General features: G+C 37.0%; 2 protein-coding genes across 2 annotated transcripts in view; one reads left to right on the top strand and one right to left on the bottom strand.

Annotated features, from left to right (window-relative positions):
- The first annotated feature begins 10404 nt into the window (after positions 1–10404).
- FAM237A (family with sequence similarity 237 member A) lies at positions 10405–14409 on the top strand. Its single transcript, XM_012933803.1, has 2 exons — positions 10405–10816; positions 14270–14409. The coding sequence occupies exons 1-2, from the start codon at positions 10405–10407 to the stop codon at positions 14407–14409; spliced, it is 552 nt and encodes a 183-aa protein (XP_012789257.1).
- Positions 14410–19818: 5409 nt separating this feature from the next.
- The window catches only part of DYTN (dystrotelin), a 61302-nt gene continuing 57992 nt past the window's right edge, over positions 19819–23128 (bottom strand). Inside the window, exon 15 of the mRNA XM_012933434.2 lies at positions 19819–19922. Within this exon, the coding sequence (XP_012788888.2) occupies positions 19819–19922 (104 nt within the window). The remainder of the gene's footprint in view (positions 19923–23128) is intronic.

Here is a 23128-nt window from a genome sequence, read left to right on the forward strand (position 1 = left end):
ATATACACATTACATGGTTTCAGTTGCTTTAACTTTATAAAAATATGTTGCCATTTTATATATAGTATTTATGATTTATGTTTTTCTCCTCCATATTATATTTATGAAACAATTTATGGTGTCCCAAGTGTGATACTACATCCACTTTATTTCCTGAGGCTCCTCCTGGTGATTCTTGGTCGAGGATTCCAACAGTTCAATGCAAGTTCCAAGAATTCAGTTCCTCCGAGGCCTGTGTGCAAGGGAAAACAGCTCTGGGGATGTTTCCAGTATTACTCAATTATATACAATACATTTTGTTGTAACTTAGGTAACATGACTACAGTAGCATTAATTTTTGTCATCATTATTTATGAAGTTTCTGTGTATTCACAACCATAAAAGTGCCCATGACCCTCTACCACTATCCTTGTGTCACTGTTGGTTCACTTTTTCCTTCATTTCCAGAAGACTTCTTTCCCAACTGTTTGGTAATATCAGATTTGTGACCTAAGGCCATACTGTCTGCTCCCTTCTTTTGTTTCTATATATACACTACAAATAGTGAAATAATCTGGTATTTGTTTTACTTCTCAGTTATTTCACATAATGCAATGTCTTTCTGTTCCATCCCAATTGCAGTAAGCTGCAAAGTTCTGTCTTTTCTAATAGCTGAGTCGTGTTCCATTGTGCATACACACCATAGTTTCTTGATTCATATTTTATTGGACATTGAGTTGCTTCCATTTCTAGTATTGTACTTAGTTCTGCAGTGAACATGGGTGGGTGTGTCTTTTGTATTTCTATTTAGGAATGTAATATCTTAGTCATAGAATATACCAGTGTTTTATTTTTTTTGACTTTTGTTATAATTATTTAATTATTACTTTATTTTTATTTTACAAATTCCCACAAAGTATGATAGTAGAATAGAAATATTTAAAATTGCTTCAGAATCATAACAGATTACATCATATCAACAAGCATTGGTTTCTGCATTCAGAAACAAACTAATCAAATTCTTTTTTTTTTTTAATTTTTTATTGAGTCACCATGTGGAAAGTTACAAAGTTTTCAGGTTTAAATCTCAGTTATACAATGCTCGAATACCCATCCCTTCACCAGTGCTCATATTCCACCACCAAGAATCCCAGTATAGCTCCACCCTGCCCCCCCATAACCCCTAACTCCCCACGCCCCTAGCCCCCCACCCTTAGCCCCCCCACCTGTGTAACTAATAAATTTCACTTGACTTTCACTTTGATTGCATACAATATTTCAACAAAACTCACTATTATTGTTTGGAGAGTCTCTCCCCTAAAGTCAGACCTGCTGAAAAGGAAGCATTATATAATTTGTTTTCCATTGCTGAGGATGAAGAGGTATGAGGTCGAGTGACCACACTTAGCGGCCTCTCAGTTCTGGGTTTCTGTATTTTAGTATTTTAGTAACTAAGTCCAGAGAGATATCTGCCAGAAGTTGCATCGTTGCCAACTTGTACTTCTCAGTTACATTATATTCCACATATGAGTGCAATCTTTCTATGTCTGTCTCAAGAATATACCAGTGTTTTAAGTTGTATTCTAGTGGCTATGACATATATAGAGGTAGGGAAAAGAAACTATTGCTTAAACCTTGATTTTTGTTATTGTTGCCTTGGCATACAACCCAAATTTAAAACATATAGCCTCTAATGGAGTCTGTTTGGAAATAAGCAAGTCAGAACAAAGAATGATCCTGAAAGCCAATATCTATAGTGGCCATTTTTGAACTGGTGGGGTAATTGCAAGTGAGAAACTCAATTCTTAACAAAGCCATAAAAATCCCTATGGGCAAATGATGGATGTATTTTGAGAGGTAGTCTAGGAAAAAAAAACCCTTTCAATACCTATTACTATCATTTTATTATCTTAACTTGACAAACAGGAGAAATATGAACTGTTCTGATACTTTCTAGATTTTTTTATGTATATTTTAAAATCAACACTCAATATCCTCCGTCCACTTCACTGAAACTTGTCCTTATGAATTTGATGACACTTGAGTGACTCATCCACTTAGCCCAATGGGCATTCCAGGAAATTGTCTTTGTTTATTGCCCTCTTCAAGTGGTGAAAAAAGCATAAAAGAATGAGAAAAAAAATAATTATTTTTACTATCTGATCCTAAATGTTAAAGAAGCATCCTATTCTTAAAGGCTGTCCCCATTATTTGCAAATTAATGCTCTGCTGAAGATGCAAACTTTTTAACTGCTCCTGAATTTCATTAAAATTAACCGGAAGTCCCTTTTTAATGTCTGTGAGAATTGCTTTGAATGGCAAAAATATCAGAAAATCTCCCCATAGGGCACATTCAGCTAATTGCGATTTACTTCTAGACTACTCATTCTTTTGCATTAGGCTGCAACTGCATAAAAGTAAGACAACTCTGTAGGTGACAAAAGCCAAACTAATTATTTGGCATCATGTAATTTAAATAACTCATTCTTTCCTGAATATTTCAACATGTTGGAATGGTGATGTGAGCAGTTGATTCCATGTGTAATTTTTAAACAAATTTGTGTCTGTAAATTGGACCTACCATATGCTTCTTCTCAGCTGGTTCTAAGGAGCAAATGGGGGGAAAATAGGCTTAATAGCAAAGGCATAAGAGACTGACAGATAGGACATGTGTTAATCCATGTGTACTACTTAGGATAGATGAATAACATTGAACCATGCTAAGTTTTGAAAGCAGAATAATACCCTATACTTGTCAACTAAGTGACCCCAGGAAAAGCCTTTAATTTTTGGAAAATCAAGTGAAGAGGAGGATAAAATGTATTTTCTTTTGTATCACAGAGATTAAGTACATTAAAACAATGTTTTGTATAAAGTATGTGCTAATCATTTGCTCATCGTTGTTATAGTCTAGTTTGTGGAAATAAAATGTCAAGCATACAATGTTATAAAAGAAAAGATGGCTATTAGTACATTCTAATTAAAATACTCAATGAGATATTTATTTCCTTTTCAAATGCAAGTTTATAAATTGTATTCATAAAACAAATGCTTACTCCGGGCATTATTTACTAAGGTAGCTTAACAGAAATTTTACTGAAGGCCAAAACTTTCATCCCAAGTAATTATATTGAAAAGAAGCAGCATTTATATTGGAAAGGGGGGACATGAAGTAAAGAGACATTTGGGATGATTTTTAATATAAAAAATTTATAGAACTTGGGGCTGGAGTGATAGCCCAGCGGGTTGGGCATTTGCCTGGCACGAGGCCGACCTGGGTTCAATTCCCAGCATCCCATATCCCTGAGCATCTCCAGGAGTAATTCCTGAGTGCATGAGCCAGGAGTAACCCCTGTGCATTGTTTGGTGAGACCCAAAAGCAAAAAAAAAATTACAGAACTTTATTCCTATTGGAAATATCTGTAATGGTTAAATTAACAATGCACTGATCCTTTGCTTCTATAAGGTGGAGTGACTATTTCAAATTATTGTCTTCAGGTTTATAGAAAATGTGGAGTTCAAACATGGTGATTTTTACCTTTGCTATGTCAGTCACTTATTTCAATGGCTGTACTTCAATTTCAAAGTTGCATTCCCTCTAACATTTGAAATAGATATTCCTTTCTCTGCCTAGGATATTTCTGCATTACAGTACACTGGATATATTTTTCCATATATGAAACCCCAAGTTTCTTCATTTTCTACCAGTCTTTCGCCCCATTTCCCTATTCCTTTCCCTTTTCCTGACCTGCTTACACTTTTGGCTCCTTGCCACCCTTCTCCTTTATCAGCACATACCCAAGGAAACCCCAAAACCAAATCAATGTAATAATGACCACTCTTCTACATTCAGTCAGGGGTGCACATCAGGAAAAGAAAAAAACATTGATTAGCATTTATCAAGTACTTGTTATATGTAGCATTCCAAGTGTTTTTTATGCCTGATTTCACTTCATCACCAACTACCATAAGGGAGATTTTTGCTCATTGTACAGGTAAGAAAACTATTCCTTCGAGATCGAGTGCTTGCCAAAGCAACACATCAAACCCCCACAATTTTTGACTTCCAGTAATTTAAAAAAGCAAAAGAAAATACTATAATTCTAGCTACAAGTTGCCATCATTTCATAAATAAACAAGTCTTGATTTTAGTGGTGGTAAAAGTGCACCTAAGAATCAATGCAACGTGATAAGCAAAGGAAACAAAGTACAAATCTAGTCTAGATCTGGAGCATAATGGTCATACTGCTGTCCTGCTTCAAAAAAATCACATAAGCATGCAAAATGGTCTATCACAATTCATGGTTCAAATTTGCCTGCGCTATTTTTAGTACTTTCTTTAGTCTCTCTCCCTCCAGTCTCTCCATTCTTACATCCTCTTTTATCTTCAGTGATTATTCTAAAGGCTTCCTACTGTTATTTAAGCTCCTACTTTACACTTCATATTCCCTTTTTGTGGTGCCTATTCACTTTCTTCATCAAGAAAATTGAAACCATTTTTCTTCATCTTTTCAACTCCTGTCCCCCTACCCTCCAATCTATAGAAGCTCTGCTTCAAACTTGTTGCAAATGGCAAGCTATCCCTCCTTCTGTGAAATGCAGTCTTGGCCTTATTCTCTAATCCACAGTTTCTTGTTTCCCTTGATATTATTAATTATCCTTTATTTTCACCCCCCTTTTAAAAAATATTTTCTCTCAGCCTATAAGTTACCATCAAAACACTACCTCTGCTTCATGAGTAGAGGGGAGAAGGCAGATGGAATAGAGAAGGGATCACTAAGAAAATGATGCTGGAGGAACCAGTTGGGATGGGAGATGCATGCAGAAAGTAGATAATGGACCAAACATGATGACCTCTTAGTGTCTGTGTTGCAAGCCATAATGCCCAAAAGTAGAGAGAGAATATGGGGAATATTGTCTGCCATAGAGGAAGGGGGAAGGTTGGAAAGGGAGGGGGTATACCCCGGATATTGGTGGTGGGAAATATGCACTGGTGGAGGGATGGGTGTTTGATCATTGTGAGATTGTAACCCAAACACGAAAGCTTGTAACTATCTCTCAGTGATTCAATAAAATTAAAAGAAAAAAACCACTATCTCTAAAGTGCCAGTGCAAACTTTCTTCCTCTTTTTAACCTAATCAGAGGGGTTGTCACTGGTGCTTTCTGCATTTCACTTTGTATTTCTGTCTCAGCCCAGTACAACTTTTCCTTAGGCTAACACTCAGAGGAATAAGTGCCTCGATGACCTATTTTTCTGTACAAGCTATTGTAAAAGCTTATGGTGGGAGGGGGGGAGGTGATGTCACTTCCAGAAATGCTTGCTCAGCAATGCTCTGGGAACCCTTGGCCACCAACTATTTTTAATAATAGATCCATTGATTCTGTGTCTTAATTTTTATTGAATCTTCTTTAGTCTATTTGTGCAATGAAGTTACTTTCTTCCCTCTGTGAAACTGTCCATCTCATTTGCTTCTGACTTAACACTCTCTTGGCCCCTCTTAATTTTGTTTCTTAAGTGTTGGTATTTCCCAGGTCCTGTCATCAGGCTACTGTGTTATCCTCTTTTCCTACTTTCCTATGAAGGTCTCTTTATCTTAAGGTATAAAAACATCAAACCTATTATTTTTTGCACTGTTTTGTTTTGGGGGCCACACCCAGCAATGCTCTCGGGTTATGGGTTACTCCTGGCTCTGCACTCAAGAAATACTCCTGGCTGTGCTCAGGGGACCATTTAGGATGCCAGGGATCAAACCCAGATCAGCTGTGTGCACAGCAAATGCCCTACCCTCTATATTATTACTCCAGCCTCCAAACCTAATATTCTTTAGTGGTGTATCCCTTGTTTGTCTTTAGTTCCTACCACCTAATCTTGCTTATTCAGCATCTTCATTTGGATGGCAATCATTTCTAACAATATCTTAAAAATTCAAATTTGATGTCCTTTTCTCAATATTTTTCAGTTTTCTCTCTCTGCTACTGTTAAATCAAAACTCCCAATATACAAAATTCTCGCTAGCAGTACTCCAGGAGCCCTGGAAAGTCTATTTCTTAGTTCCACTGAGAAAGTCAGTCAAAACTTAGTTTGTCTTGATTGTACTGAACTCTCTTTAGACTATTTGTAAGGGTTACTTAGGCACTAAAACTTGAGTCCATGTTTATCTCATTTTTTGCACTTTATAATCAGTTGATGAAAATGTTCTAGATTTTTCTGCCATGAAATAAAGTTAGAGTCTTATCACTTTTCCTGATTCTCCTGCTGCTCCCCTTGTCTACCGCAATATTGAGTCTAGATACTGAAACAGTTCCTCACTGGCTCCCTGACTTTGCCCTTGCTCCCTCCCCACCCCCATCCTATGCCCAGCAGCCAGATTGGATTTCTAAACATCTTTTTTTTAATCTACTACTATGTCTATATAGTATACTATACTACTGTACCTGGAAAAAAATTCTTACAGCACATGAATTCTATACTTGTACAATGCCCCACCAGACCATTCATTCTTTCATTTGTATAGGCCGGTCTCTTGCTTTCACTTTAGAATGGAACTTTATTCAAATGCCTCCTTATTAGAAAAGGTTTCTTAGTATCCTCTGTAAAATAGTTTTTCTCCATCATCTTTTTTTTCTAATCCTGCTTAACTTTCTCCTGATGACCTTTCATTTATCTTATCACAACAGATACATTACACATACATTTTTCCCCTCAGGCTTCTGAAGTATAAACTCTCTTTATTCACTCATATATGACACTACTTTTAATTTAGTTAGCAAATTGCATGATTTTTCTGATACCTAGATATAAAACATTAATTATATAGAAACTAAGGGACAAATAATTGCACACACATATGTATATAATTTAAAAATTAAAACATAAATCACACACACTGGAATGTAAACTCTATGCAGGCACTTGATTTTGTTCCTTCTTTATGTACAATATCTATAAATGTACTTGACACATAGGCATTTGAAATTACAGTAAGCACTATATATTTATACAGTACTTTTTAAAGGTAATAGTACTATCAATATATTAAAACCAAGAATTAAATACTTACATCTCTACTTTTCTCCCTTCTTTCTTTTGTAACTAATATATATTTATATATATATGTATAATCGAACCATCATGAGATAGTTACAAAGCTTTTATGACTGAGTTTCATTCATATAGTGATTGAACACCTATCCCTCCACCAGTATACATTTTCCACCACCAATGTCCCCAGTATCTATCCTGCCACCCCGCCCCACCCCCCACCCCTCCCCTATCTTTATGGTAGACAATTTCCTTTTTACTCTCTTTCTAAATTCCCTTTTTTCTTAACATTTCCTTTCTTCCTTTTGCTTTTTCTGGAGCCAAAAAGTTGCTTGAATGCTCTTCTTGCCTTTACTCAGGCAGATTTCTCCATTGGAATGAGAAGCTTGCTGGCCCCAAGCAACTGTGTAATTCTCCTTTCAACTTCTCTTATCACCTCCTCCAAATGCCTGAGCCTTCTGCACACTGGTTTCCCTTCCTCCAGACTCTCCAGTGCTGATGTCTGTCCCTGTGTTCACACGCTGCTAGAATGCCTTCTGCCCCTCATGTCCTTCTCAAGAGATTCAGCTTTACTTAGATCCCATTGCCATGTCCTTAGTAGGTATATATAAGATGGGTCTTGAATTCCTAGTTCTACTGAGACTGAATAACGAAGTAAGCACATCCTATCCAGTTTCAGAGCAGAGAGGAAAAGACCAGAGCCCCTCAGAAATCCTCTCAAGATTTCTTGCTTCTAATGACTTTCGTTGGAGACAGTTTCTCCCTCTCTTTGTTAAATCCTTCCTGTAAGAGTGGGTTTTTCCCTGTAGCCCTCTAAGAGACACAAATTAGTTAATGGAAACTACAGGTGCTTTTTTACTTTAAGGTGTTTTGAGTGTGATGTGTGTGTGAGTGTAAGTAGGGAGGGTGCAAAACCTGTAAAACAAGAAAGGTATGGTATTTGCTCAGGTCCCTGCCCTGGGCTGGGTTGTCTCCACTGGACTGGAACTTTGTTAGGAGACTGGTGTCTTGCTCAGGATAAGATTATCAACCTTGAATTGAGAATCAAAGGGAATCTCAGGTGTTTCCTTTTTCAGAGAGCAGAGGGAACCCAGGAGCACTATAGTGATGCCAGAGCACCCCAACTTCTGGAGGTTGTCCTAATGAGAGACTCTGAGGATGGGTCATAAGAAGGACTCTGCACCTAATCAACTTGCAGAAGTGCCACTTTCCCGACCACATCCTTATTTCAAGGTATCCTCTCCAGTGGAGCCAGTCACCTCCAGCACCTCCCTCCAGCAGGGAGGGCCAGGTCCCTTCAAGATGCCTTGTGGAAGCAATTTATTTCTTACTGACCGCTAGGAGCTCACCCATTTCCGTCTTTGATCCGAGCCAGGAGTCCTTTTGCACATCTCCCCCTTCTCAGAGCTCTGATACACAAATGGGGAGACTGGATTCCAACTCTCTCCTCGCTTGGCACGGGGCTAGGTCACAACTTTTCAGTTACTGGTAGAGCGTCACGCCTCCCGAGGGAGGACCGGGAAGTCAAACCGCGGGATTCCTCCCGACGGAAAGTGTGTGCTAGTCTGGGTCAAGACTGTGTGCGCTGGTTTCCTGGAGTGGCGATTTCCGAGGGAGGAGGAATTAAGAGCAGAGGAGGGAGCTGGCGATGGACGTGGGGGCGAGAGGTGACTGCAGTTTGCAGGCGCTTTGACGTAGACTAGAAGAGGCAACGAACACTCCCACGGCTTAAAGGGGGGCACCATAGAGGCTTCAGGACGCTGAAGCTGGGGACAGTCACTCACTTGCTCCGGAGCCGAAGGAGCATTTTCTTTCCACTCACCAGAGCTTTTCTCTAGAGAGCTGGGCACAGGTAAGTGCAGAGGGGCGCCCTTCGGAGACCCGGACTGAGTGCCGGGATAGGGGTGTGGGGAAATAGCTTACAAGCATAGGAGTGGGGGGCCAGACCGTGGAGCACAGAGGAATCCAAGGTCAAGGGAACCTAAAGAAGCCTGTGTGAGCTGCGTGGCGAAAGCAAACAGGGAATCTCAAGCATCCTCGACATCAGCACCGCGGACAGCGTCCCGCCCCCTGCCTTCTAATAAATTCAGCACTGATAGCTTAAACTTGTCTTCTAAGGAAAAACAACCTTCTGAGTTCCTGACTTTCAGAAAAAGACACATTGAACATAAATTTTTTAAAGAAAAATATAAAGTATAAATTATTTTAAATATAAAGAAAACATTTAAAAAAGTACTTTGCATCTCAACTTACCTGTTTGAAGTAGGAACTGTATATTCAATGAGTTTCTGAAATATTCAGAGGGGCCTAAATAAGCCACTTAATAAGTGACAAAATAATTTTAGAGTGGATTGTGGATGTCTTGTGTTTTTTGGCAGCAGCAGACCTTAGGAGTCAAAACACTTGAATGATTTTGTTAATAGCAAGAAAATATTTTAATTCTGGGTTTGAATATGTTGATAACACTATTACCTTTGGAGACTACTATACAAATATGTAGTGATTACTGTAATTTCAAGTGCCTATGTGTTAAGAACAATTATAGATATTGTATATAGCCTTGCTGTTGTGAATATGGAGAGTCCATCTTAAGAGTATCATCAATTACTTCTATGTGAATAAATGATCATGAACCATGTTTTGTTTGCCATTACTAATACCATGAAGCTTTGGGAAATGCTTCATGGTATTTCCCATAGAAAATGATCTGCAAAGCCTCCTGTTTATTCTTCTTGATAGAGTATTTTAAAGCATTATTCTTTTAAAATTGTCAGAACTGTAAAACACTTTTAGGTGTTTGTAAAATGCCTGTTGATTTTACTCTAATGGGATGAATATAAATTCTTTTGTTCCTACATTTTTACTACATTATATTGAATTGATTTGTATCTGAAACACTTTACAATTCTTATATATTTTTAAGAAATTGTTATTTAAATAGAAAGACAAATACATTCAAATTATTAGTTCCTTGATTTAGGTTAGGTTTAATATACTATAAATGAATGACATACAAACATTTTTGATTTTCACTAAATTGTTTTTTAAATAGTATTCTTCTGTTCTTGGAAAAAGGAGTGCTACACTGCTACTAGGAAAAAGCAAATTTAACTATTTTACAAAGTCACACATCTTTGTAGTGCTTCTTAATATAAGTATTTTTGTTCTACACCACTTGATTCTGTAAGAAGTTATTTTAGTTAGAATGGAGCTTGATATATGGGAGGCAGGATAAGATTTTCTTGTTTAGAACCATGGTGTGTTTTCTTGGCAAGTGCCAAAGTTCTTAAAGGCATAGTTACTTTTTTTTCCTTTTTTTTCGTTTTTGTAAGGAATTGAGCACACATACTCATGGCCTTTCCCTCCTATGCATTTCAGGACGATGGCCAATCCTGGGCACAGAAGAGGCATTAACCACCCCTTGAGCCTCAACTATTCTCTGATCATAGTGGGAATGTTCTATGTATCACCACTGCTATGTGACAGCCAAATAAATCTGCTGACTCTTAATCAAGCTGATCCTCAGTGCTGGGAATATTCTTCTGCACTCCTCCTTAAAATGCAGAAGCCTCGAATTTCTAACACAGTTTCAGGTTTCTGGGAATTTATGATCTACCTAAAGTCATCTGAGAATATGCAGCATGGAGCACTGTTTTGGAACCTAGCCCAACTCTTCTGGGACATTTACATAGACTGTATCCTCTCCAGGAACCACGGATTAGGACGGAGGCAACTGGCAGGAGAAGGAAAGAAGATTTCAGATGTATATCCACAGCACACAGTGAGAAAACGAGGTGGCCAATCCCAGATCCCCTGTATTTTGAAAGGGTCAATCAAGCATGAATGTGTTGAATCATGAGGAAGAGTGAAAAGCTTTAGAGGTCTACTTTGTCTTAAATATTCCTCTCAGAGGTGAACTCAAAAAGCATACGTGATAGGTAGATAGATAGCACTTTTTGTATTTCATGGTAGTGGTTGATATTCACATAGTCATTAACCTCATTCTTCATATAAATAGCAGTAAAAGATGGAGTAGATCCAAAAAGGACAGGTTGAAAAAAAGTATGATTACCAAAATACCACATAAAGGTATTGGATACCCCCCAAATGATCACTTTTTAAAAACATTGTCTTCAACTTTGGCTATCACAACTTTGTAATTAGTTGTTAGGATTTGGAAATATTTGAATATAAGCCCTGAGACATATATTCCTGAACATTTCTGAAACATTCAGAACACACAAGTCTTTATATTCTTTAAAATAAGAAAACCACTGCTAACGTGCAAATGAAATGGCTCTTTGAGATGTACTTTGTAGATGAAATAAATGGTATAAAATTGTTTACCTTGAAAATCAACCCCTTGTTGATTGAAAAAAATTATTAAGGCATAGTGATTTACAAAGTTATTTGTAGTTGAGTTTCAGGCATACATTATTTCAACATCAATCCAATCACCATTGTCACTTTCCCTCCACCAATGTTCCAATTTCTCCTCCAACCCCCCATCTCTAGCCCCCTTGACAGGCACATTTTTAAATGTGTTGCTGTAGTTTGGATCTCATGCTCTCAGTTTTGTTGTTCTGTGTTTGAATATAAAGATATACCACAGCTTTACTGCCCATGGGTCCAGGGCCCCTGCTCACTGCCTCTGTTACCTTTCTCTCACCCATGTCTTCTTACTTAACAAATTTCAAACAAGCAATTAACTTCTAGAAAGCTGAGTGATTAAATTTTACTAATTTGGAATTTTTTATGAATATAAAAAATTTTGCTTAAAATATGCATATGGGCACATAAACTGGTTTGGAAGCTATACCCAGCAGTGCTCAGGGCTTACTCTTGGCACTTTGCTTAGAGGTTGTGCTCGGAGGACCATATATATGCAGGCATCAAACCCTGTTTGGCTGTCTACAAGGCAACTGTCTCACTCTGTACACTCTCTCCAGCTCTAAATAAATATCATATTCAAATATAGTCTTCTCTGAGAGCAAAACTAGAAAAAATATTCTTTGGAGGATTATCGTGAGTTTTAATGAGCCCTTGGGTGGAGGATGACAGTATGATACCTTAGACTTATTCAATCATATTTTATTCTTCCTGTCATTTTGGCCAATGAGCATGCAAAACTTGTAGCAAAGGTTATTTAGGTGAAAACATTTTTTAGAAATATTTAAGAACAGTGGAAAATTGAAGCATAATTCAGTTTAAAATTCTTATCTTATAAGGTAGTTCACAATATCTGATTATATTTAATATTCAAACACCAATTCCACCACCATTACACCTTCCCACCACCAAATTTCAGGTGTTTCCATTATGAACCCCAATTCCCAGCATAATTCAGTTTTGCAGTTGTAAAATTTATTGTGAGAATTGAGATTAGATTGAGAATTGAGACTAGATTCCTGTAATGTTTCTAATAAAATAGCAATTCACAGTAGTAATACTAACCCAAACCTTTTCCAAGCCAATAAAGAAAAACTTCAGTGTTTTTGAGCCCTAGTGACAAAAATTCTTCTGATTTGCTAATCTATAAAAGCAAAATAATCAGATATTACTATTTATAAACACATGTATTATTTTTTATTATGGAAAGTATTATTGAAACTTAAACCAATTCTCCTGTATAGAGGAAATGTTTCAGCTGTTTCACTACTGAAATTGAAATATAAAATTATTGTCTTTAGATATTGCTACCAACATTTTCCCCAAACTTTCTGTTGTTGTTATGTTTGGGCCACATCCCTGGCTTTGTGCTCAGGGCTCACTTCTGCGGATTGAACCTGTGTTGGCTGCATATAAGCAAGTACTTTACCCACTGTACTATCATTCTGTACTTCAAAATATTTTGAACAAAGACTCCAGACATAGCAATAAAAAGAACTTGCAAGGCCAGAGAGATAGGACAGAGGTTAAGGTGCTTGCCTTGCATGGTGCCCATCTAGGTTCGATTCCGGGCATCTCATATGATCTCCTGAGCACCACCAGGAGTGATTCCTGAGTGTAAACCTAGGAATAACTCCTGAGCACAGCTATGTATGGCTCCAAAACAGCAACAAAACAAAAAAAAAACAAAATAATTCTTTATTTCACAGCAGAAGGTGGTCTGTAGGATTTTTTCTTGTTCTCATTATATTTAACTATTGAACTCAAATTACTACCAATATTTTTTTGTAGTTTGTACTTGTTTTAATCACCTATATAAATTCAGATGAGCATAATAATAATGTTATAAGACTACATGTGCATATTTACATATGCAAATAATCTTTCCTCTAAGATTATTTTTAGTTTTCTTACTTATAACAAGGCTCTCAGAATAGTTTGAGACTATATACTTCTCAACATGAAATTTCTTTCTTCTTAAAAAAGAGTAGATTTAGCTTTGCCTTTGGAAACTATTTACATCATCTTACTGCAGAGTTGCTATTGATTTAGCTGACCTGCAAACTTGAACTTACATTGCTATATAAGTAGCAGGAGTGACTATTTTATTTTATGTATTCTAATGTTTGACATAAATAATTACTTACAGATCAAAAATGATGCTTTTTATTTGAATTATATAAGTATAGCAAAAGAGGATTTTGAATCAAGGAGATATTATGTCTAAAATGTCACAGTTTCTTTGTTTCTTTTTGAAAAAAAAAAGGAAGATCAGAACAATTAGATGACTCAGAAAGTCTCTCCAGATTTTTTATTTTAATGTTCTGTGATTTTATACACAAAAAAAGTCTGAGAGGAATCCATTTACTTATGGTAAAGCTCTACCCCAACTACTGGTTTATGGAATTGAATGATGGCTTGGATACTGTGTTTTGTTAAAGATAATGATCATCAGGAAAGGAACAAAGATGGTCCAGAAATATAATAAATTTTGTAAAGGGATAGAGATTTACCATTTGAAATAAAGATTCAAAAGATAATTGCTCTTTAGTCTAGAAATACATAGTTAATTAACTGTATAATTAAATATTTGGAAGATGTGAAGGGGTTAGCCCAAACTTTACTACTAACTTTTCATACATTATGCCAAAGGAGAGAGAGCCTGGAAGAAAAAGGAGAGATTTATAAAGAGAAAACTGATAACTCCCAAAGAGAAGAGGACAGTGAAAACCAAACTATTTTTAAATAGCAAATTCGTGTTTAAAAATAACAGTGAACTGATTATTTAATTAATGTGAAAATAATTTGGTGTCCCCATGATTACTAGTTCCCATCTTTCTTATTTTTTTATTTTTCAGGTGCATATTCACAGAAGCTAAGAACTCCTTTCTTAAAGAAGAAAGAGTTGATTCAAGATTTGATAAGCATGCGTGAGCGCAGAAGTGGGTCTAAGTTCATCATAAAGGTGACACGTGACCTGGAAATAAAGAGAAAATGAATCTAACCTCGAGCTAACTTACCTATTACATTAAACATATATATATATTCCTTGATTGCTGATCTTTTATTTACTTGAAATGGTGGGCCTGTCCAGAGGCAAATTGTAAGCCACATTTTTACAGAGTAATTAGTTTCATTATTTCAATCTGCTCTTATATTCATTCCAAACGGTGATATTACTGTCAGGTCATCCCACTCTTGCCAAGAGTCAGACAGCTTCTGAAAATGAGTATGAAATTAGGCCACTCAGATTCTTTGCATTCATTTTGATAATTTATCTTTGTATGTTTGTTAATGAACTACAATGTCACATTTAACTTGAACATACCGCGTGACTTCCAAATCATTAACCACTGGATTGCTTTTGCAAAAAGCACATAAGGGATTATATTTGTTGCTTATAAGTGACTGGGAGTGATGCCTAAAATTTGTTTCAAAGAACATTTTTGAATGTTAAATCAAGTAAAAAATAAACAACAAAAACAACAAAAACCATCTTGTAGACAAAGTATTCTTCTAAAAGAAGCACATTTAATAAAAACTCTCAACCTCAATAATCATATTAGTCTTTTAATTCAATTTTACAATGAACAATAATATAAATTCTAATATAATATCAGAAAGCATAAATTGTTTTCTGATTAGCCTATTTTCTATTTGCTTAATATTAAAATTTTATAATTGGTTACACATTTTCTTGTTTGTTTCTTTTTTGGAGTCATACCCGGCGATCCTCAGGGGTTACTCCTGGCGGTGCTCAGGAGTAATTCCATATGAGATGCTTGGAATCGAACCCAGGTCAGTCTCATGCAAGGCAAATGCCCTACCCGATGTGCTATAGATCTAGCCCCTAATTGGTTACAATTTCCTTGTAAAAGCAAAATAAAAGTAAAATAAACAGTATTACAAGAAAAAAATCATAAACATGCTTTCTCTTCAAGATTTTCAGACTGAATGAGATTCAAAGCAGAGAAGTTTAAATAGCAATTTTGTTTATAAATTCTATACACAATGCTATTTTTTCCTCTCTAATCACTCTCTTCTCTCTCTCCTCTACAATTAATCTAACAATTGTAATCAATAACTAATAATGAGTTTGAAGGTTGATATACTATTAATTACTTAATTTCACATTTTTCCCAGGCCCAAAGGAAACCTCAGCTAGTGTTTGTACAGAGGATTTGGGACCCATCTTAGGCTAAAAAAGAGATATGAGAGAAAGAGATGAGAGAGAGAGAGTGTGTGTGAGAGAGAAAGAATATGAGTCACATTTCTACATGGGCTCACAATTTTACTTTCATGCTCCTTTTATCATATCGTTAAGAACTGTGACATAAGCTCATTTAAATCTTTATAACCGAGGTGATACTGGTTTACAAGAGTGTACTCTTTATATTTTTTAAGGATGAATGTTATCACACTCGGTCATTCTTACAGTTTTAAAAAAATGCCACTTTTCCGCTTTTAGAAGATTCTGCCCCCCACTATAGTATCAGGTTCATATCACAACAGTGTTGACTTCTACTCTAAGTAGGAAATTTGTCAAGCCAATTGCACATAACTACAATATGATATTATTGGGAGGAGTCACCATTACAATACAAGCATCAGATCCTATTAGCAGTACAGGGTGGGGATGGGGACACAAACCTCTTAAGACAGAGGATGCTTGGGTAGACAGGCTAGTGACAGAGTTCCTGCTCAGGTCTTCCTTGTGAAAAGGGAGGGAATTTTGTTTTTCTGAGTTAAGGTCCCAACTGGTCCTCACTAGAGAAGTCAGGACCAATTCACAATAATGGGTGAAGTCCAGAAAGTATTTCAAATCTTGCCCAATTAGTACCATATTTCAGAGGTGTATTTCCAGGACCACCTGTTAATTTTAACTTAGGCAGGGCCACTCACACACCCTTGCCTTTCATAAGTCTGCATATTCTGATAACACAAGTCACTGTTACTCACACCTTTGCATCAGCTGGTGTTATTGTAATGTAATTGCACCTACCATTTTGATATTTGGATGATTGCAGTATAAATAACAATTCACCATGGTACGGCATAATGTGAATTTCCAATAATAGTTAATATATGCGATGTGAATCCTATGGTTTCTGTTGCTGGTAATCAATTCTATCTTGTATAATAAAACTACCAAATGCAAAATATAAAGTAATGAGCATGACTATGTTCCAAACTTTGTTTACCAACACTGAAATTTGAACTAGATCATACTCAGAAGTCACAGTATAGTCTTCTTTTATCTTTAAAAGAAAAATAAACTTTAGCCAATGTAATAAACACACGTAGGTCACAATTTTAGCCAGTCTATTGAAAAGGCAATAGACAAGATTTGGTCCCTATTCTAAGTAAGGAATTTTCTGGGCCTGCTTTTCAATGTGTAAAGTGTCTGAGATAAGTACGAATAGTAAGTATACTGAGCATTAAAATTAAAAGAAAAAATTACTGATAGGCTGAAAAGCAAATTCAAAAATTTTAGGATGGTATAGAATAGTCATAATTATGTTTAATTGGACCTAGCCCAAATCATAGTTAATTAGACATGATTTAATTCTTGAAATAGAATAGAAATTATAGATTATATAAATGCACACCTGGGTCTCTCTAAATATAATGGGTTTCACAGCAAAATTTTTGACTTAACTTGGGAATTATAAAATTGTTTATTGAAAACCTAGCTGGGTTCAAATCTCAACTGTATCAGTATTGGGCAAATGATTAGATGATTTAATGATTTTTTTAGGGCCTCCCCCCCAGGCAGTGCTCAGGTGGCAGGAAACTCTCTCTAGATTCTCAGCTATCTGGGTTGAGAAATTTGGTGCTGAGGTGAAGGCTATTGAGCTATGCCTCCCAGGGAGCTAGGTAGTAAATAGAGTCAGGGACTGTTTAAGGTCAAACCCCCCATGACTGTCTCCAGAGCCATATGATGCCGGGGTTCAAATTCTGGCCACTGAACTGAGATGCCTCCCCAGCCCTTTTACTAATCCCCTTAATGCCAGTGATTTTTCATCAGATGAAATAGCCAGTTTCAAGATTTGCTATGTGGGTTAAATGAGTTTGTTTATATAAATATATACTTTGTTTATATATGTTTATGGAAAGTAATATTCTAACAATAAAAAAGTATTAACTATGTATTTGGACATGGATAAGGATCTAACTTTAATCAAGCATACAGAGAAGGCAGCACAAAGGTAATCTGGCCACATTTACAAAGTTCAGAAATGTTCATATTTAAAAATAAATTAATTTTGAAATAATTATTTACCCATACACAGTTGTAAAAAAAATAATAGTTATTTTACTAGAGTTATACCAGTTGCTACCATTGAAGAAAACTAGATGAAGGGTATACATGGTTTACAGTTTATTCTATTTCACCCAGTTCTTCTTGCACATAATCGTGTACATGTGATTGATTTTTAGTTCTTACCCAACCAGTCTTTGAACAGAAACATTCACACAAAAAAATAGATCATCAATTCAGTAATTTAAATACTTATAGAAAATCATTGCCTAGAATTCATGTAACTAATATCAAATATTCAGAGATGAATAACTAACTCAACATACCTCAAGACTGTCTCTTTTTTTTTTAATTTTTTGAAATTTTATTATATTGAGGAAAAAACCAGAGTGCCCAAAAACAGATGACTGGCTAAAGAAACTCTGGTATATCTATACAATGGAATACAACTAGCTGTCAGAAAACATGAAGTCATGAAATTTGCCTATAAATGGATCAACATGGAAAGTATCATGCTGAGTGAAATGAGTCAGAAAGAATGAGACAGACATAGAAAGATTGCACTCATATGTGGAATATAAAGTAGCTGAGAGGTACAAGCTTACAATGTTGCAATTTCTGACAGATATTTCTCTGGACTTAGTTACTAAAATACTAAAATACAGAAATCCAAAACCGTGCGGCTGCTAGTGCGGCCTCTCAACCTCATATCTCTTCATTCTCGGCAATGGAAAACAAATTATCAAATGCTTTCTTTTCAGCAGATCGACTTTAGGGGGGAGAAACTCCAAATCAATAATAGTGAGTTTTTTGTTGAAATATTGAATGTAATCAAAGTAAAGTGAAAGTAAAGTGAAATTTACCAGTTACACATGCGGGGTGGGGGGCTGGGGAAGTGGGGAGAAGGGGGGAGGTATACTGTGATTCTTGGTGGTGGAATATGTGCACAGGTGAAGGGATGGGTGTTCTAGCATTGTTTAACTGAGACTTAAACCTGAAAGCTTTGTAACTTCCCACATGGTGATTCAATAAAAGAATAAATTAATTTAAAAAATTAAGAAAAAAATTTTATTATATTGAATCACCGTGAGAAAAAGAAAAAAAATACAAAGCTTTCAGGTTTAAGTCTCAGTCATACAATGATTGAACCCTCATCCCTTCACCAGTGCACATGTTCTACCACCAAGAACCCCAATATACCCCCCTCCCACCCAGCCCCCACCTAAGTAGCTAATGATCTTCATTTTATTCTCTATACTTTGAATACATTCAATATTTCAATAGAGAACTCACTATTATTGTTTGGAATTTTCCCCCAACAATCAGACCTGCTGAAAAGGCATCATTTAATAATTTTTTTCATTGCTGAGAATGAAGATTCTATGAGCTCACATTGATTTTGGATTTCTGATATTTTAGTTCAGTTCACAGTCCAGTGCATGTCTGTAAGAAGCCACTCTGGGTGCCAAAATGGGTTAGAAGACGTCTTGGATCATAGTCTGTACGAGCAGAGGGTCTGTTTCTCGAGCAGCAGCTCTGGATCTTATCTGGGCCGAGGGCGTGCTGGTATCGCCCCTATCCCATGATCGCCTATGAGCCACAGCATTGCAAAGTTCCTACCTCTGGGTGCAAGTCTTAGGGGGTGGCTCTCGCCACGTGGATGATGCCGCCGCCGCCATTTTCCACGAAGAAAAACACGGTGGAAAGGGAAAATCCCTCCCCGGGCTGCACATAGTCATAGTACAGCTCACATTCCAGATGCATGTCTATAAGAAGCCGCTCTGGGTGCCAAAATGGGTTAGAAGACCTCTTGGATCATGGTCTGTACAAGCAGAGGGTCTCGAGACTGTCTCTTTTTTAAAATATTCTTCTACCACCTCTAACTCCCAAGGCTATTTTCTGAAGTAAAGAATGGAGACACATGAGAAGGGAGACTGAAAACCTGAATTTCTTCTTTGGTGTGGCAGCGCTCAGGGCTTACTCCTGGCTCTGCACTTATTCCTGGCAGTGTTCAGAGGGCCATGCAAGATTCATGCTTTATAAAATACAATCAGAGGAGCAGGGTAGAAGGTATAGTGTTCGCAGTAAAATTATGAAAATATGCTTCATCATTATTGCAAGGAGCCTTTTAACCTAGTTTCCTCTTCATTTCAAGTTGGGCAAAGTGATTTGATCAACAAGCATAGAGAAGGCCCCACACACCAGCTCAGCTCCATGATATAGATCCATGTTCACTGAAGACTGCAGACCTGAAATCAGCAAATGGGAGAAGCTTTCAGAGAGAATGCATACATGGATCTTGAACCGATCTTGATAAAGATGTAGCACAGAGACAAAACAGAATCATTCCTCCTCACTTGATGATGACAAGACTCTTTCTCTAAGATGGAGAGCAAAGGACATGATTCTATTTGCCATGCTCAAAGGACATGATACTATTTACCATGATCAATCAATTGTTAACCCGACCACGTTGTGGGTTCTCAATGATGTTACAATCCAATTAAGATTGTTTAAATTGCTGAATTGACTCCCAGCCAACAAATGAGCCTCTAAAAAGCCAATAGTTGAGTAGTGGTCTTTATTGTCTATCAGCATCACTAGAGTGTTACAACAGACTGCTTGTTGATTCCACCTTAGGGATTCTGTTTAACGGTAAAGACAGACATACACATAGAGAAAAATTGCTTGAAATAATGGACTGGAGAGATGGTTCAGTGGGTAGGTAGGGCTCTTGTCTTGCCTATGTCCTGATCCCTGACCAACTGATTCCTGATCACAGAGCCAGGAGTAAGTCCTGAGAATAGCTGGATGTAACTCAAAAACAAAGTTTGAAGGAGAACTCACTATTAGTGAGTCAACAACAGTTACCTTTGAGAAAACAGGTGTTTTCCCTAAACTTTAGAGCATAAATGAACTTGTATAATTGACACATAATAACATAATTAATAAAAATAAGGTCATAGGAAATGAAACATGAAACGTGCTCTGTTTATAAGTTGTACATTGTACCCTGCAGAACTCACGGCTGCTTCTCCCGGAAGGGAGCATAAAATGAGGCCTGTAAGACCATGCCACTGGACTCCTTGCCAGGCTGTTTTCACTCGGGGCACCCCAGGTGAGAGCCCTCCCCACCCCAAGGGACCAAGCCCTGCCTCCGTAGTCGACCTCCACTACTCAATTGCCACCATGCTCCAGGCCACTTTCCACATGCTACAGCCAAGCCTCACACATGAATGAAGTCCCACGGAACCCAGGAAATGTGGAACTTTGTGATCTTGGACACTGGGCTCAATGGGACCCAAGAGCAGAGATCCTCTGCCTGCTTCCCCAATCTCTGGTGACCCAGGGGTCACACCCAAAAGCCACCTCCTGTCAGCGCCAGATAATCTCCTCATTGGCCACTCTCCAAAACTCACAGCTGCTTCTCCTAGCCAGGCTGTTTTCACTTGGGGTGCCCCAGAGCAGAGTGGGTGAGACCCTCCCTGCCCCAAGGGACCCAGTCCCAGCAGCCGACCTCCTCTATCGAATCACTGCCACACTCCAGGCTGCTTTCCACACGCTTGGGCTGAGCCTCACATGAGTGAACATATTCCTGGACTGACACATCATCATAAATGGAAATATATATATATATACACACACACACACACATATATATATATATATATATGCCTCTTGGAGAGCCCAGCAAGCTACCTAGAGTATCCTGCCAAAATAGAAGAGGCTGTCAAGCTCCGCGTGGCATATTCGATATGCCAAAAACAGTAACAATAACAGGTCTCATTCCCCTGACTCTGAAAGAACCTCCAATCATGGAGAAAGACAAGTAAGGAGATGCTGCTAAAATCTCAGGGCTGGGATAAATGGAGACGTTACTGGTGCCCACTCCAGTAAATGATGAACAACAGGATGACAGTGATACAGTGTGATACATTGTAGTTACAGGATTTATATTGAGGCTCCATCTGTATTTTTTTCTGTGTTTTTTTTTTCTGTTGAACCTAGAAGGAGAGGTTTCATGTCTTTTCCACTCTGTAGATTCTCAAATATTACCCTGGAACCAAAAAGACTTTGAACAAATAGTATTTTATTGTTACAAAAAAGTTTGTTTAGAGGCAAACTTATTTTAGAACATTTGTTTCTCAGTTTATAGTTCAATAGGAAAGACTTGCTTATTCTATGGTAGTTTTCTTTGTGTCCTGGGGCCATACCTGGAAGTTCTCAAGTGTTATTTCTAGCTTGGTGCTCAAGAGTGACCCCTGGCAGTGCTCTAAAAATTATATGCAGTGCAAGATTGGAATACCTTACCTCCTGTACTATTGCTATAGTCTAGGGTAGCTTTTAAAAAATTGTCTTGTTATTATTTTTTAAGTTCTAGTCTCTTGACATGTTAAAAAGAGTCAAAGTCACACAATTAAAAGGTGGCACACTACTTGTTATACTTGTAATTCAATATAGATGGGGATTAAAGTAGCATAGAACATATGCATTGGCCTAATGAGATGTTAGAAATACTTGCGAAATTGACAATTTAAAGGAAATTACAATTAGCAAATAATTCACTTGCATATAATAAAAACATCATTTAGTCCTGTGTTCAGTGGTAAAACACTTGCCTTACATCTGGGTTCAACTTCTGGCACCAGGTGAAGGGTACGGCAGGAAGGAGAAAAATTACCTATCTGTTCTACAAATAAATCAGGAGTCTACCAGAGAGAGGCGCATAGAGGTTTAAAGGAATTATGTAATCTATTCTACAATATACTTCTGGACAGATAAAATACTTAAATTTGCAACCATTATAAAAAATAACTAGTTAAGCAAACCAATATGTACTGAATATCTACCCTGTACTATGGTCTCTCTCTTGAGTCCTAGCTTGTGTATATCAGTAGCAGCAATATCAGTTGTTGTTTTAAGACCAGTTGGATGTCTCTCAGAAAAATTCATGCTTCCTATGTTAAATCAGAATTTTAAATATTATGGCCCCATGTCTTGTTTTTTCTAGCTTTTCTCATTGTTTCCTACTAGAGCAAACAATCATCACTTTTTTGTAAGGTTACAAAAAAGAAAGGGAAACCTTGATAAAATCACATAAAATATGTACGAATCTTTTAGTTGCAGCATTAAAAGGCACACAATATTTGGATTTTGTCTTTCAAATATTTGTAGTAGACCTAGTCTAGTAGAAATCTGAAATGTGTACATTTCTCCTACATTTTTAAGTCTGATCTAATACAGTGCTTTAGAAATGAAGTAGCTTTCATAAGCTCCTCTGGGGAAACAAAAACAGAAACAAAAATAGAATAAAAATATAAAAATGTTTCTTACAATAAAAGCCACATTTTATTAGAAATTTTCTAAAATGTCAAATAAATATTGACTTGACTTTGAATACTCATGATGACCCAGATGAAGTTTAAGTGGAAATATGGTTATTGTAACCTTATAT

The sequence above is a fragment of the Sorex araneus genome, chromosome X, assembly GCF_027595985.1.
Source record: "Sorex araneus isolate mSorAra2 chromosome X, mSorAra2.pri, whole genome shotgun sequence".
Lineage (NCBI taxonomy): Eukaryota > Metazoa > Chordata > Mammalia > Eulipotyphla > Soricidae > Sorex > Sorex araneus.

Bases quoted from the DNA above. Each gene is read 5' to 3' on its own strand.
- FAM237A (XM_012933803.1), top strand. From the start codon at position 10,405: ATGGCCAATCCTGGGCACAGAAGAGGCATTAACCACCCCTTGAGCCTC. The intron at 10,817-14,269 runs GTGGCCAATCCC...TTTATTTTTCAG, and splicing joins GCACACAGTGAGAAAACGAG to GTGCATATTCACAGAAGCTA.